The following is a 17,878-nucleotide window of genomic DNA, read 5'->3' as shown; positions in this document are numbered from 1 at the left end:
CTTTTATCGGCAATATTTTATCACCTATATATGTATATATAAAGACCACTTGCAAGTACTTTATAAAGAAATGACTTTAAAATAGGAATTTTTCTGTACTTTTATAACTCCCCAGCCACCAAACCAACCTGTTGCAGTTGAGTCAATTCCAACTCATAGCAACCCTATAGGACAGAGTAGAACTGTCCCATAGGGTTTCCAAGGAGTGGCTAATAGAGTCAAACTACTGACCTTTTGATTAGCTTTCAAATTCTTAGCCACTGCACCATCAGGGCTCAAGTGAGGTTAAATTCGAATAAATTATGGGACAGTGTTACTTAAAATTTCAGACTTTTTCTTATACCAAAAAAAAAAAAAAAAACCATTGCTCTCAAGTCAACTCTGGCTCATAGCGACCCTATAGGACAGAGTAGAACTGCCCCCATAGAGTTTCCAAGGAACAGCTGGTGGATTCAAACTGCAGACCTTTTGGTTAGCAGTCACAGCCCTTAACCACTGTGCCATCAGGGCTTCCTTTCCTTATGCAGGTAAACTATATACATATGTAACAGCTGAAATACATTTCCACTGTTGCTATATACTGCTTTATGAATTATTTACTTAGTACTTGGACTAAGGTAAAACCAGATGACACATGGCAAATGGTGAGACAAATCAGTTCATTCAAAAGCAAATATTTCCTCATCTGACTTTGCAGAAAGAACCATGAGATTGAAAAAGGGGTGTTGAATGGGAAGCAGATATTATACTGTCTGGAAAAAAAAAAATGCTTCCCAGTATTACAGAGATGAATACATTTATTCATCTTAACCCAGAAAAAAAAAAATTATTCATCTTAGACATCTGTAATTTACTTAAAACTTTGGTCCTGAGATAAACTTTAAGCCCACATTTCTAACTTGGATCAATATAGGACCAGGAAAAAAAAAAAGAAAAAAGTTTGCCTGAATTATATGAACCTGCCTGCATTAAGCTCTTTTCACCAGGTAGGAAGGGAGAGAGGGGGAGAGGGAGGAGGTCGCCCAGATGTAAGGGTTTCCCTGGGCAAGGCTGCCATGAGCATTGTTTCAGCTGGTAAGCAGTGGAACATACAGAAGGAAGTGGAGCAGGAAGTCATCATGCCAAAACAAAACTATAACAACAACCATAAAACACACGTCAAAACCACCACTACCACCAAGAGAATGGGCCAGATTCAAGAAGCATGTACCTTACTACAAACCAGAGATTGGAGAGTCAGATCAAGAGAACCAAAGACCTGACCCCTTCAAGATCCATTGAGTTATAGCCTTGCTTTATACAAGCTAAGATTTTTGTATGTAATCTGATGATTTATTTAAATGATGTAAAATCTAACATATAGGATAGATTTCAAAACCAGTAAAAACTGAAGCCAAGTTAAGAGGTACAGGGAGGATCCATTGGCTACTTTGGGCCTTTCCCTCAGAATGATTTTCTGTGTAGTTGTCCTCACATATATTTCTAGGATATTCACTGTGGGCACCAAAAGACTCCACTGTAAAGCACCCTGGAAAATGACATCTAGTTTTCCCCAGTGTGGGCAAAAAGAAAAGTCTAGATAGACTATGAATCTTGCCTTAAAAAAATTGATTGTAGTGAGAAAAATCATATTATGGGCACAATGTGGCAGAATATTTCAAACCTGGAATCACTTAGAAATGTTGAGACACATGGTCGCTATGGAATATTTCATTGGTTCCCTCTCTCTGAAGTCATGATGGATGGTTACAGCAGCCACCAAACTCATCTTTAAGTATTTTCCTCTTCTTTAATAATTTTTAAACTCCTGCATCATAAATTATGCTAGCTGAGAAAACAAAAAACAAAGGGGAATTCAGGTATTTCCTGACTTGTGTCTTTGCACTGCAAAATTACAGAGAAGGCCAGGATTTTCTCATGTGTTTATACCTATAAGTTATACTGTCAACTTGCATCGTATGCTACCATCTATAGAAAGCAGCTGTATCCTGCTACACTGCATAATAATGATAATCATTGTAGGCACATATCAGCACAATGAGATAATGAGATAATAACAAGACTCTAGCAACTCCTGTGCATACTAAACAATTGATTTCAGTCACGGACTTTTTACCAGCCTGTCCCACTCTACTGTATGGTGTCAGAAATGTAAGTCCTGTCAAAAGTGGACTTCCACAGGCAGTGGAATGCTCTGATATACATTTTTGTTGTGAGTTTCCAGAAGTTATTCTTGAAGCTTTCACATCATTCCATGGATTATTATCTTGTAAAGCTCTTGAGGGGGTTCTGATGTGTCAGTAGAGTATATCTAATATATCTAATAAATTCATTCCAAGAAAGCATTTGGGATATCATGAAATCTTATGAACAAAAACAGACAAATACGCCATAATCGACAGTACCTGGAGATTTGGAGATTAACTTGTCTAGCCTCATAAGATTTTCACATCGATTTCCCGTGAAGCATCAGACCCATCTGTATAGAAGCTATTTATCTGAACCAAAACAGAAATTAAGTTTAGCAGACTGGGAAATTTTTTATTGTAAATGCGAGCAAGAGGTGATCATTTGTAATAGCCATGTCATTAAAAGGCCCAATCTCAATGGTTAATGTCATTTTTGTGCCCCTTTGGGTGAACCAAAACTCTAGATTTCTTTCTCAAGTTTCTTTCTTGCTTAATTTTTGGAGGTTCACCTTTATGAAATTTGTGATTGCTTTTATCCAGCAGGTTTCTTCTGAATGTTTCTATTTGGAAAGTCTGAGGCAGAGGGGCAAATAATCCTGGTCTTATTGCATTTTTAAGTTTTGACTTATTGATATTAGTTTGAAGATGAGTATTACTGTTGCTCTGTTATAAGGTGTTTCAAAGTATGGGAGATGTTAGACATTTTTCTTTGGTTTTTAGGTTAAACCCAAGCCAGAAATGAAAAGTTTAGAGTAGTGCGTCCAAGCGTAAATCATTTGTTCAGTGCCTTCCTACTGTACTCGTCTATTTAAATTGTTTTTCTTCTTCTTTTAGCCCCGGCCAAACCCAGACCCCACAGTGATGAATATTCAAAGAAGATTCCTCCTCCGAAACCCAAACGAAATCCCAACACTCAGCTTAGCACGTCTTTCGATGAAACCTATGTCAAAAAGCATGGGCCTAGGAGGACGTCGCTCACGCGGGACTCCTCCCTTTCCCAGATGAGCAGCCCCGCGGGAGACACTGAGGAAGAGGAGCCTGTGTACATCGAGATGGTGGGCAACATTCTCAGAGACTTCCGGAAAGAGGAGGACGACCAGAGTGAGGCAGTCTATGAGGAAATGAAATACCCCATCTTCGATGACTTAGGCCAAGACTCCAAATGTGACTTTGACCATCACAGTTGTTCTTCGCAGTGTGCTACCCCCACAGTGCCTGACTTGGACTTCGCCAAGTCCTCAGTGCCATGTACTCCAAAGGGTTTGCTTTGTGACATCCCCCCACCTTTCCCCAACCTGCTTTCCCACCGACCTCCACTCCTGGTGTTTCCACCAGCTCCCGTGCAGTGTTCCCCCAATTCTGACGAGTCTCCGCTGACTCCACTCGAGGTCACAAAGCTTCCTGTGTTGGAAAATGTGTCTTACATGAAACAGCAGGCTGGAGCGTCTCCATCCTCACTGCCATCTCATACTTCCGGCCATTCCAAGCTGGAGAAAGACCAGGCGGGCGTCCTAGGACCTGCTTCTGCTGCTTCTGTACTCTCCTCCTCCCCTCCTCATCCTTCCACTTTGTACCGAACGCAGTCTCCACACGGCTATCCTAAAAGTCATTCTGCTTCTCCTTCACCTGTTAGCATGGGGAGGTCCCTTACTCCCTTAAGCCTCAAAAGGCCGCCCCCTTACGACGCTGTGCATTCCGGCAGCCTTTCAAGGAGCTCTTCATCAGTGCCTCATTCGACCCCCAGACCAGTGTCGCAAGATGGGGCCAAGATGGTCAACGCTTCAGTGAACACCTACGGGGCGACTCAGAGCGGCTCCCGGTCCAGAACACCCACGAGTCCTTTGGAAGAACTTACCAGCCTCTTTACCTCCGGACGTAGCCTGCTGAGGAAGTCCTCCAGTGGCCGACGTTCTAAAGAGCCCGCGGAGAGTAAGTGTTTAAGCTATAGTAGGAGCCAAACATTTTAGTGCATGACTTAAAGACAAAATTAAGTCCAGTATGTACAGATAAAGCACTTAGTACATCATTTTTTCAGTCCTTTTAATTAAAATCTCAAAATGCAAAAATGAGCAGTTTTACTTTTGCCATGCTAAACAAAGTAGTGTAAATGGAGTGTAAACTGATAAGAGATTAAAAAAGGTAGTCTGTACGATATAACATATCTTATTAAAAGGAAGAGTGATTTTTTTTAAAAGGAAGTGTAAAATCTAAATTCTTACAGTGTCTCTGGAAAGTCTAACTGAGAAAATAAAGGCTACTATGAAATTTTTAGGTAAATACCTTGATGTCAAAACCATTGCCATCGAGTCGATTCTGACTCATAGCAACCCTAAAGGACAGTAGAACTGCCACATATGATTTCCAGGGAATGCCTGGTGGATTCCAACTGCCGACCTTTTGGTTAGCAGCCATAGCTCTTAAACACTATGCCACCAGGGTTTCCGCCTTGATATTGGGGGGGGGGGGGGGCGGAATATATGCTCAAATATGGAATTTATAAATATTAACACCTATTTTTATCTTGTACTAAAAGGCTACTGAGTAAATCTGTATTAGAAAGGCTTTGCTGGAAAGAAAATAATTAGAATGGAATTTAGAAATATTTATGTATATAATAATACATACTTCATGTTGTTATATTCTTTCTTTCACTCTAAACTAAAATAGGCTTATTGTTTCCCGTGTAAAAGCCACGGTAATTAATGTCTTATTTCTATAGGGCTGTTCGTGTCGTTAGCCGCTATCCTGTTGGCTTCTGATTCATAGCGACCCAATGTGTTACGGAGTAGAACTGCTCCACAGGATTTTCTTGGCCTTAATCTTTATAAAAGCAGATCACCAGGTCTTTTCTTCTGTGGAGCCACTGGGTGGGTTTGAACCACCAACCGTCCAGTTAGCAGCGCATCACACACTGATGTGCCTCCCATAAATTGCAGAAAAATCACCTAGTGAAAACTAAACCCCAAAACCAAACCAAACCCAGTGCCGTTGAGTCAATTCCGACTCATAGCAACGCTGTAGGACAGGGTAGAACTGCCCCACAGAGTTTCCAAGGAGCGCCTGACAGATTCAAACTGCCGACCCTTTGGTTAGCAGTCGTAGCACTTAACCACAACAGCACCAGTGTTTCCAAGTGATAACTAGATAATAGCAATTATCTTTACTACTGAATTTCGAAGACCATAAAATTTATGGATTAGACTGATGAATCATTTCATGAGCCCCAAATCATTGGAGAAGTAGATAGTAAAGTCAATAGAGATCCTAGTTTTCTCCATGTCTGTGTTAGTTTCCTAGGGCTGACATAACAAAGTACCATGAAGTAAAAAAAAAAAAATTTTTTTTTTTTTTTTGTAGGTATCTTTAAATAACAGAAATTTATTGTCTCGGAGTTCCGGAAACTAGTAGCTTGAATTCAGGGTGTCAGCAACATCATGTTCCCTCTGAAGGCTTTAGAGGAAGATGGTTTCTCATTTCTTCTCTTGGCTTCTTGTAGCCCAGGCGTATCTTAGCATTCCTTGGCTTGTAGCTACATCATCACCGACAGCCTTCCCTGTGTGTCTGTGTCTGTGTCTCTTTTATAAGGATGCTGCTCAGATAGGATTAAGATACACCTTACTTCTGTATGACCATTTCCAACCAAGGTCACATTCATAGGTACCAGTGGTTAGCACTTCAATATATGTTTTGGGGGGACACAATTCAATCCCTAATAGTGTCCATTTCATTAAATTACACTGCTTTCTCTTATTTAAACATGCTTCAGGTACCCAAGTTGATAATTACTTACATCTCCAACAATTTCACCACATGGTTTTGTTTTTATCTTTTCATACATCCACATGATGACATCTCTTAAAGGAAAAGAAATTCTCAATATTTTTGATGATAAAGATGATGATGGTGTAGTTATAAGCCACTCACCTTGTCTTTTTCTCTTTTCTAACTAGAGGGGTTTAGGAAGCTTTAGTTCACTTAAATAATCTCTCCCAAAACATTTCATTTACCTGACTGAAAGACAGCCATTTCTAATATATTAGACTTGCCTGGAGTTAAATACCTACCTACATACGTACAATTATTTTTCAAATTGTTTTAAAAATTAAAAATTAAGAACAACTTATTTCTAGAGTAATAGTTCTCAACTGGAATGATTTTTCTCCCAGGAACATTGGCAGTATCTGGAAATACTTTTGGTTGTCGCAACTGGGGGGGTTCTACTGGCATCTGTTGGGTAAAAAAAAAAAAGTAGAAACCAGGAATTCTGTTAAACATCCTACAATACACAGGACAGCCTCTCCACCCCCAAACAAAGGGCTATCTGGCCCCAAATCTCAGTAGTGCCAAGGTTGAGAAAGCCTGATTTAGATAATTTATTGAAATTTTGAAGTTTCTTCAGGACGTTTAATATAGTTTAAACATAGTCCAAGCAAGGTTTTTGGAGTAAGTTGGAGAAAGTTGTTTTTCTTTTTTTTCCCCAAGAAAAAGTATTTGAGTTTTAAAATACGTAATTATTTGTGGGAAACTAATAGAGGTTTCATGCTAGAGTTAGTGAAATTATAGGATTTCCCCCTCTTCCTACCAGCATCTTTGGAAAATCCTTAGCAGCTGCAGCTGGCAGCTATGCCAATTTAGCTAGAAAAAAGTATATGTAAAATAAATGATTAACTAATGAAGTTATTTCAAGAAAAACCCATCTGTTAGAATCAGTCTGTGTGCTATATGTCACAGACTTCCCCATCCTACGCCAAAATGAGCTTTGTGCACTTCTAAAACAAAGCTTGAATGTAGAAAAGTCATCCTGGCTGTTTATAGCTTTTAGGCAGGATTGAATTCCTGCCCGTGTGGTATTAACCATATATCAACTCTAATTCAGAGAAATGACATGGCCCTGAGTTACACTAACCTTGATATTTTACTTTGCCTAAATGGAAATACAAATAGAAGAGAGGAAAAATGCAGCTAGTGCAAATGAATAATCTAATACTACCTAGTTTTAACTCTAGAGGAAAATAGAAAGACACTACCAGGTGCTCCCAGCATCACAGAATTTCTCAGAATTGTTTGCATAGTACAAAAAGTAGATCCAAAATAGTTGATAATTGAGGGTTAACTGGTAATTATTGTTGTAGTAAACTTAATGGCACAACTCTCCCCTTAATCCTTGTCGGATAGCATTTGTAGACACTCTACTTATACCATAGGGGCAAAATAAGCGATATAAAATAGTATAACATTCATGACCCCTTGAGACTCAAATAGTATTTTTTTTTTTACATTTCAGGAAAAAAGTAAGACTGGTACCTCTATTCTCTGATCCCCTTTTGCTTTATTAGAAAAGTCAATTTTGATAATTCCCTGGTATTTGATCCAAAGCAAATATAGTCTTCCTGGTTTAATTAAAGAAATCTATGTGAAATAAAACATATACTTTCAACTCTTTATTTTTAATAATCTTTAAAAAGTACATCTAATATAATAGCTTCACATCTTGTAGGTTTACAATTGTTGATGTGGGTTGGAAAATAGGAAAGAGATAAAATAAGACAATAGTGGTAGATGATGAATCAATTTATTTCTGCTTTCCAATTTTCTAAATATGGCCCTCACATTAATTTTTATAGGAAACATTTTTTTTTTCTGAGTTATTGGGACATTGTGATATTGTTTAAATCTACAGGATTAAATGAGGGCATCTGAGAGTCTCTGTAGCTTTAATCATTTTATTTTATCTAGTTGTTATTATTATTAATATTTTTAAAAATCTCTTGCAGAGAGATGGAGGATATGAGGTAGATAAGAAGGGTTTAATTTGTATTTAATGGCTTTAAATTTTTGTGTCTACATGAGAGGTAGGCAGCGCACACATATGTTTTATCTTATACTCAAATGATAAATTTTCCAGCTTTCATTTTAATCTCCCTTTCACATCTCCTTATTTTATATATCTATTGTACTTTTGATTTTCATCCTTAGGCCATCTACGGCATGAGTGGGCCATTTTGCTTTATTAATCAGGAACCATGAACCATAGAAATTAATAGCCAGAACCAAATGAGAAAAAGGAAAAAAAAAACTTCTTTTTTACCCAAAATGAGTAATATGTTTCAAAGAAATGTTTAGCCTATATTTAACATAAATGAGTGAATGTAAGTTCCCATGATGGCACCTAACAACAACAACAACAAATCTCATGAAAACGTACAGGGCATTGTGAAGAATAGAATTAAATTACACTTTATAATATATTTGAGGAAGAGAATGTGATAGGAAAGGTATAAGTAGAGAAATATAAATAGAAGATTTGGAGAAAAAAAGAGAAACATGAAGGAGCAAAGGGAAGAGACTGAGAAGAGACCAAGGCGCAGAGACAGACACAAAAGAAACACACTTAGGGGGATCAGATAGACAAGTCAACAAACATGGACGCCCACCAGGAAGCACATAGAAAGATACACACAGAGAACCATACAGGGCCCTCAAGACACAGTGGGGCAAAATAGGAATGAAGCAAAGGAAGGTCCAGGCCCAATCTCCTCCTGGTATTATTATTATAAGAAGAATGGTAGATTGGCATTGCCAAAAAGCTTTGTCATGCTCAACAAAGTCCCAATTTAATGGAAATATACATATTTTTACTGTTAAATCTCATCTATTTTGCTTTTTAAAACATCACATTTAAAATTTTTAGGTATTCTATTTTTTTTAATTATACATTTTAATAAGCCCTATGGATATGATGAAATAAAGTCAGGAACCAGATGTAACCTTTGTCTTTTTATTGTCTTTATTTAAAAATGCATATGGATATGATGAAATAAAGTCAGGAACCAGATGTAACCTTTCTCTTTTTATTGTCTTTATTTAAAAATGCATAGAAACAACAAGCCAAAACAATCACAACAAAATCAAAAAACCTAAACACACATACACACACCTACTTTAATCTTTTTTGGGTCATGTAAGGTACAGTGACACCTAAAGTATCATTTATTGCTGATGAAGGAACTGCTCCAACTTGTTGTTAGGTGCCATTGAGCCAGTTCCAATTCATAGCCACCCTGTGTACACCAGAATACACTGTCCTTACAATGGTTGCTGTGTTTGAGCCCTCTGTTGTAGCCAGTGACAATCCATCCTCTTGAGGGTTTTCCTCTTTTTCGCTGACCTTCTATTTTACCAAGCTTGATGTCCTTCTCCAGGGACCAGTCTTGCCTGATAACATGTCCTAAGTATGCAAGACAAATTGTCACCATCTTCCATTCTAAGGAGCATTCTGGTTGTACTTCTTCCAAGACAGATTCGTTTGTTCTTCTGACACTCATGGTATATTCAATATTCTTAGCCAACACCATAATTCAAAGGCATCAATTCTTCTTCGGTCTTCCTTATTCATGGTCTAGCTTTCAGATGCATATGAGGTAATTGAAAACACGAAGGCTTGAGTCAGGTTCATGTTAGTCCTGTAAGTGACATCTTTGCTTTTTAACACTTTAGAGAGGTCTTTTGCAGGAGATTTTCCCAATGTAATGTGTAGTTCGATTTCTTGACTGGTGCTTCCATGGGCATTGATTGTGGATTCTTGAATGAATCCAAAATGACAACTTGACAACTTCAGTATTTTCTCTATCATGATGTTGCTTATTGGTCCAGTTGTGAGGATTTTTGTTTTCTTGATGTTTAAGTGTAGTAACTTACTGTTATTAATTTATTTATTCTTAATTTTAAATTAAAAAAAAATGACAATTTTGGAAGAAAATCTTCTAAAATATTTTCTGTATTATATGTTGCCACATATTTTAAAAAAAAGAAAGGTTTGCTGATACAGTCTAGCCATCTTGTGGCACAAATTGTTAAGTGCTAGACTACTAGCTAAAAGTTTGGTAGATCGAACCCACCCAGATGCACCCCAGAAGACAGGCCTGGTAATCTGCTTCCAAAAGGTCACAGCCTTGAAAACTTTATGGAGAAGGCTACTCTGCACACATGCGGTCACTGTGAGTTGAAATTAACTTGACTGCAAACAACAATGACAACAGCTGTTTTGATGATTCAGAGTCAGATTAAGATTGTCACTGTGAGCTTACTATGCACCAATGCACATAAAGCATCCAGCAAGGTGACCGCACAGGGGAGGCCTCACACGGTATTGGCTATCATTGTCCCAGGTCATCTGTAATGGCAATAACAGTATTGATAGCTAAATGATTTCTATTCTGGGATATCCTTGGTGGCTGTTGCAGAGCTGAATAGCCCTCTACTGCTACATTATTCAATGTCATATAAATTCTGCTTCTTGCGGATCTCCTTTCTCCCTTTCTTTCAGGTTGTTCTGTTGATGCTTCTATCCTCTCCTCCCCTTCCTTGCCTCTTCTACTCTCCCTTTACTCATTTCCTCATTGTAATATCACACTATCAGTCAGTTGTGGGCCAAGAAACCAGACACCCAAACATGTCTGTGGAGCCTCGCAACAAATTAAAGTGTGTGACCTCCCATGGGTCTATGTGACCTTTACTTTCGGAGGCCACTTTAACCCCCTTACTGGGTCTCGGATGGAGCTCTTGGATTCGTATCTGAGATAGCCAGGAATGTCAACTTCCTTAGAATGTTAATTTATTTTAGGAGAATCTGACACTTTGTTTCAGCTTACTTAAAATACTCTTTTTCAGTTGGATTTAGCAAGCAAACTGGTTAAGGACTTTCTCTCCCTTCTTTTTCTTTCCTGTGAAAGTAAGTGCTGACAAAGAATTGGTAAGATAAAAACAGGCATTGAGAAGCCAGAGGGAAGGTAGAGGCGATAGTCCACACTCTGCATCTCTCATTTGCTATGGAGAACACGTGAACCCTCAACTTGAGAATGCTCACCCGCAACCAATTTGATTTTGGGCATGACTTCTGGGTGCATGGTGACTTGGAGTCACCTAACCAGAGTCAGGGGCTGGATTTGGAAACTCTGGAGATTTAGGATTCTTCAAAGGCATTTGGAGTTTAAGTCACACCCTGAAGATATCTCAGAGGATCCATTTAGGAAAAGTCTAGAATGCTTGATAGGACCCAAGTCCTGTTTGTTTTGTGCAACATATCAAACAAACATGCCACCCTTTTCAGGCACCCTCTCCTGCTGTCAGTCCCTTAGGCTACCCCCACTGCTCAGGGCCCCACATTATGGCCCCAGACTGGTTTCTACTTTAGCAAGTCTCCTTCCAACAGCCAGGAAGGGAAATCAAGCTGGGACCTGGATTACAAGATGCTTGCATTCCAGGATCTTTGGGGGATTACTCAGGCTCCAGAGAAGGGTCTTAGAAAGCCCAAAGCATAGTAGGCAGAGGATATAGAAGCCTTGGGTGAGTGGTTCAGATACCTCCTTCATCATATTCACCTGAGGTTGCTAAAAATACAGGTTCCTAGGCCTTATCACAGATCTTCTCAGTGAGAAATGCTGAGAGTTGGTCCTGGGACACTGACTAACAACAAGCCGAAGTGATATTGAAGCCTACCATCAAAGAATAACTCAGTGACATATGTTTAAGTATTACCAACACTATTTCCTTGCATACATGGAAAACCTCTAATACATTGCTTTCATCTAACAAGCTCAATAACAGAATTTATAAAGTGAAAGAAGAGAATGGGGAGAAAGTAAAATACAGATAGTTGTAAGTGAGTGAATCTTCTTTTCCTTTCCTTGAGTAAATTACTGGTTAGTTGACAGTTTGTGAAGAGGCCAGTCCAGGCATTCTGGATGGATCAACAGAGAAAACAGTTTCACTACTTATAGATTCACCTGGAGACCTTGACAATTTAACAGTGGAGCATGTTGTGGGCAGATATTTATCCTTGGCCTTAGTCAGCCCCTCTGTCTTAGTCGTGCTATATTGGCACCATTTTCTTCATGAGAATTTGTCGACACTAATGTTTGAGAACCACTGGGAAGAACTGCTTCAGGCAGGACCTGGGGCTGTTGGTCAGGCAGGCAGGGGAAACTAAGACTCACCCTACTCTGTTTAAATGGGTCCAGGCCACTTGGGGATACTGGTGTTGGTAGAGGAAATCTATCCAGAGCAGTGTGGAACAGTGGGACCCCCAGACACATGCCAGGAACCAGTGGTGATGAGCTGGGCTATAAGTCAGAACAAGGGTATGTTGTCTAGAGCAATTAGTCATGTCACCTAGTGAGTGAAAGAAAACACAATTCAAAGATAATACAAGAGAATAGGAATATTTCTTGTTGGGCACTGTCTGGACTGGAAGTGACGGCACTGTGAGAGCAATGATTGGGTCTAGCAGTCACGACTGAGCCAGGATCTCAGGAGTTGGGGCTGACAATGTTAATGAATGGGGCAATGAGGTAGTTGGAAAGTTCTCTGCCCTAAGCAGGTTTGTCTCAGGAACAATATTAAGACCAACTAACCCTAGAAAGAGAGGCATCAAAGAAACTGGTGGTGAGGGCCTGGGAAGGGGAAGAAACGACCATCCCTTTCCTTGAGAACACTTCCATAATAATAGTAGCACGTGCTTGTACCATTTGCTTTGTAACATTGTTCTAAGCTTTTTGCATGTCCTCAGTCCTCACAGGAATTCTATAAAACAGGCTATATTAAATTTCCATTTGAAGGATGGAAGAAACTGAGGCACAACTTACCCAGAGTCATGTAGGGAGTAAATCTGGCATTTGAGCCCAGATTGTTTGGCTCTAACAGTTTCTACTTTTAATCATAGTTTTTCTATACTTGACCAGTCTCCCCTACTTCTTTCTCCTTCCTAAAAAAAAAAAAAAACCAAACCCAGTACCGTCGAGTCGATTCTGACTCATAGCGACCCTATAGGACAGAGTAGAACTGCCCCATAGAGTTTCCAAAGAGCGCCTGGCGGATTTGAACTGCCGACCCTTTGGTTGGCAGCCATAGCACCTAACCACTATGCCACCAGGGTTTCCTTCTCCTTCCTATTGCCATTAAAATCCACGAGTTCTCATCAAAACTCTGTGGCTTATGGTGTTATCGGTGTTGCTACCAAGGATATTTGCTTCGTAAGAAGTCAAATCTATATGCAAACAGCACGGACTACTTAAATGGTTGTCATCAGAAGTAAGCTGGTAAGGGCCACCAATCTAGGAAGCAGATGGGGAACACTGTCCAGCAACCCCTAAGACTCACCATGGCAATGGGCTCTGGAGACCAGGCATGTAAGCTGCCCCTAAGGCATGCGGAGGGCCCGGGGGCATGGAAATCACCTAGATGACCTGGACAAAGAGATGTGAGTGCTCACCTCAATGCCTCCAGGCATAGCTGAAGGATATGTATGTACATGTTTCTTAGGTCGTCAGATTTTCAACACTGAACTATCAACTTGATGATTCTAAACCCAGGAATACCGAAAAACCAAACCCATTGCCATTGAGTTGATTCTGACTCATAACGATCTTATAGGACAGAGTAGAACTGCTCCATAGAGTTTCTAAGTAGTCCCTGGTAGATTTGAAATGCCAACCTTTTGGTTAGCAGCCATAGCACTTAACCAGTACACCACAAGGATTTCCAAATCCAGGTATATAGCTTTCTTCTTCGCCTTTTTACATCTTAGCCACAACTATGGAATAGCTTAATTACCTGTGTGTGTGTTGGGGAGGGAGGGGTTAATTGATCAAGAACCTCAGCCAATGCTCAAAGGCAGTGAGGGCCTTATCATCACTAACGCAGAAACTAACCAAGAAAACCAAACCCATTGCTGTCCAGTCAGTTCCCAGTCATAGTGACCCTATAGGACAGAGTAGAACTGCCCCATAGGATCTCCAAGGAGCAACTGGTGGATTTGAACTGCTGACCTTTTGGTTAGCAACCAAGCTCTTAACCACTGTGCAACCAGGGCTCCAATGTAGAAGCTAGACTCTAGTAGAAGAACCAAAAAAACTCCAAAAGAGCACTATGCAAAATGGTTCTTAGCATCACCTCTTTTCTCTTTAGATTTGTGTTACTGTGTAGTTGACACAATCACACATTTATCTTTAAAATGGAAACATGTACATACAGGTTATATTCTTTAAAAGCACAGTGGCCTATTGAATTATTATTGTTTTGAACAGCTAAAGAAATTTTCTTTCAAGATGATGAGGTTAAACAGAGTATAAAATTTCTTGATTTTGACAATGCTTGTGACTTTCGTTAATTGGGACGGTGCCATTGTCTGTTTTTCTCACTAAGTTTCTCCTAGGATTTCAAAACAGAATCACTGAAGAAGACATAATTTCATAAATAATTGCTCACCTTTTAGGGGGTAGGCAGCAGCTCTCTTTGATTGATGCAGGCAGAAGTGTTTATCCCTTGTGTTTATATTCTCTGGCTGCTGAATCTTTAAGTGCAATTTCCTGTCAGCAACGTAATCAGCTTTTCTCTCCATTAAGAAGAACCTCACTGCTTTAGACATATAAAATGCAGACACAGTTTCAATTCAGAAATAAAGCTACTCTGGCCTTTTTTTTTTTTTTTTAAATCAAGATTCCCTCAGCTGTATTTAATTTTATACACATGAACTATACTAGGACTGATTTCTCCCTTTTCTGTTGGATTACCTCACACAGGAAATTGAGTGTCCGACTTTTATTTAGTGTCATGTGTTTTCAACACTTGGACACCTACACGTAGTTGAATACTAGGTAGAGGTAAGGTGTTCCCTATTGGCCACGTTATACTCCCCTGTGCGTGTTGTATTGTTGTTGTTGTTAGGTACCATCGAGTCAGTTCCCACTCATAGTGACCCTGTGCACAACTGAACGACACACTGCCCGCTCTTGTGCCATCCTTAATCGTTGTTATGCTTGAGCCCATTGTTGCAGCCACTGTGTCAATCCATCTTGTTAAGGGTCTTCCTCTTTTCTGCTGATCCTGTAATTTACCAAGCATGATGTCCTTCTCCAGGAACTGACCCCTCCTGACAACATGTCCAAAGTACGTCAGATGCAATCTCACCATTCTTGGTTCTAAGTAGCTTTCTGGTTGTACTTCTACCAAGACAGATTTGTTCGTTCTTTTGGCAACACATGGTATATTCAACATTTTTCGCCAACACCACAATTCAAAGGCATCAATTCTTCTTCAGTCTTCTTCATTCGTTGTCCAGCTTTTACATGCATATGATGCCATTGAAAATACCATGGCTTGGGTCAGGCGCACCCTAGTCTTCAAGGTGACATCTTTGCTTTTGAACACTTTAAAGAGGTCCTTTGCAGCAGATTTGCCCAGTGCAGTGCATCTTTTAATTTCTTGACTGCTGCTTCCAAGAGTGTTGATTGTGGATCCAAGTAAAATGAAATTCTATATTCCAACTAAGTATGATCTAGAAGGCCTGGTCAGGGTCTGGATATCACAAGAGATGGTTTCCATATTGGCTCAAGCATTAGAGAGCTTTGAGACCTTGGACAAGCCAGTTCACCTCTTAGTGCATTAGCTTTCTCACTTTTCAAATAAAAATATTAGATACTAAAACTGTGAGTTTCTCCTGGCTCTGGTGTTTGATATTTCTACTGATTATTGGATAATCTGTAGATCCCTAAATAAAGGACGCTCTTCTCGCCTCTGAGGCTGTCTGACATTATTATCGCTTGCTGGAAGATTTCTCCAGAAACTCCATAAAACAAAGTCAGTTTAATCCTTCCAATCCCAGTTCAGAATCTACCAACTTCCTCACAGAGTTTTTCTTATGCTATTGTCTAAAGATAATCCCTCTCTCCAAACTCTGAGAGCACTTTGTATTTCTACAATTGTATGTGTCTTACTCTGACTTGCTTTAAAGTTTTTTTTCTGTCTTATTCCTCCATTAGAACAAAGGGCCAGGGACGACAAGGACAAGACATTATTCATCATATTATTTCCTGTAGTGACTATTTTAATGCAATCTTTCCCAAAGTTGATCTATGATAAGTATGTATTGAACTTTCTAAATGAAGAGGCACGGTGACTTCAAAGGGCTATTGAACTTGAGGAAACAAATGTCATATGAGAAATATTTGCCCATTAAGTAAAAAAAAAAAAAATCAACTCCTCTGACTTAGAAAATTCCTCAATGAAATACAATACAGCCATTTGGGAATTAAAAAAAAAAAAAATTCATTGCTTCTGCTCTTAAGTGTCATGTTTAAAAGAATGCCAATCCTATTCAAGGCAGATTTATCAGGGATAAGAAATAAAGAAGAGGGCCATAAAATATTTAAATATGGACCACTTTGCAGTTGTCAAATCATCATCAGTTTCTGTACAAATGAATGGGCTGCGGAAATTGATTACTTTTCAACATTTGATGATAAAAGGATGCATTTTTTGTGGAAAATGTTAGCAATCAACCAACGTTTTAAAGGAGGAGTTCCAATCTGCTTAACATTATGCGTTATTGAACTCAAATAGTAAAGAGAATGGCAACATGTTCAACAAAGTCATTTACCCCTTTGGAAGAAAGGCATAGCGTAAATCTAGGGAGCTATTATTATGTGACTGGTTGTCTTGAATGGGCCTCATATTCCCAGGTGACAATGGGTTTCAGTTATAAAACATTTCAAAAGGTTTTCTTAATTTCCAAAAAAAATTAGTTTTTTTTTTTTTTTTTAGAATTCAATAAATGGATGGCAATTCCAAATTTAATACGGTGTCTAGAGGGGTGCATGATGTTTTCTTGGTTGAAGCAAACTCATTATTGTTGTGAGCAGATGAGAGCTAGGTTAATTAAATGTTCCACTCTTAGTAGAATAACCAATCAACTGAAGAATCTGGGCTATTGCTATTCCCAAATGAAAAGAGTAAAAATACTAAGGAAAATCTCAGGGGGGAGGGGAGACTGTTAGCAGCATGGATTTCAAGGAGCATTCCCTATCTAGCCCTCCAGTCAGGCATACCCAGAACAGCTGAACTTAAAAGAAACTTTCCAAATCCACAAGTCTGCAATATTTTTCTGCCAACTGATGGTGAAGGGAAAATGTTTCCCTATGTTTTCTTCTAGTCAAGTTTGAGTTGAATTTAATAAAATAGTGCTTAATTTTTTTTCATCTATTGCCTTGTTATAGATGGAACTGATATGATTAATACAAGAAGCCAAACCAAAAACCAAACCCCTTGTCATAGAGTTGATTCTTACTCATAGCGACCCTATACGACAAAGTAGAACAGCCCTATAGGGTTTCCAAGGAGCCGCTGGTGGATTCAAACTGTCAACCTTTTGGTTAGTAGCTGAGTTCTTAAGAAGATGAAAAAAAGAAAAGACAGAAAAAGCCAAAATGTACTGATGCTAGCATCCTTGTCTTATTCAACCCTAGACCCACCCACAATGCTGCGGGCAGGTAATTCTAGTATGCTTTTCCTTCTCATTACACAAATAAGAAATCTAAATTTCCAAGCAATGCAAGGCTGGGAAAGAATTTATATATTAGCAGTCCCCCAAAGAAAGGCCGGAGCTGAAGTGAATGCCTTAAATGTTGTTACTATCACATTGCTCTATTTAAGTCATCACATTCAGGATATCAAGTGCCTCTATATCCACGAACTAGTTTCATTAATTTGATTGATTAACCACTTAGCAAATATTACTGACAAGAGAAAAGTGTCAAAATTATGAAAGTTTTTTGTTAATGTTGAAATGGTCTAAGGGAAATTTCAACCCCCCCCCCCCCAAATTAAAACAGATTGCCTTACAGTGGTCCTTCTTT

The 17,878-nt window shown here is 39.1% G+C and overlaps 1 protein-coding gene across 1 annotated transcript in view; it reads left to right on the top strand.

Annotated features, from left to right (window-relative positions):
• Positions 1–17,878, top strand: part of NYAP2 (neuronal tyrosine-phosphorylated phosphoinositide-3-kinase adaptor 2) — a 191,203-nt gene that overhangs the window by 61,103 nt on the left and 112,222 nt on the right. The window contains exon 3 of the mRNA XM_023557830.2: positions 3,024–4,118. Coding sequence (XP_023413598.1) covers positions 3,024–4,118 — 1,095 coding nt within the window. The remainder of the gene's footprint in view (positions 1–3,023; positions 4,119–17,878) is intronic.

Source organism: Loxodonta africana, chromosome 6 (genome assembly GCF_030014295.1).
Source record: "Loxodonta africana isolate mLoxAfr1 chromosome 6, mLoxAfr1.hap2, whole genome shotgun sequence".
Taxonomy (NCBI): Eukaryota; Metazoa; Chordata; class Mammalia; order Proboscidea; family Elephantidae; genus Loxodonta; species Loxodonta africana.
Note: the sequence above shows the minus strand (reverse complement) of the source record. Positions and strands in the feature narration are given on the sequence as shown.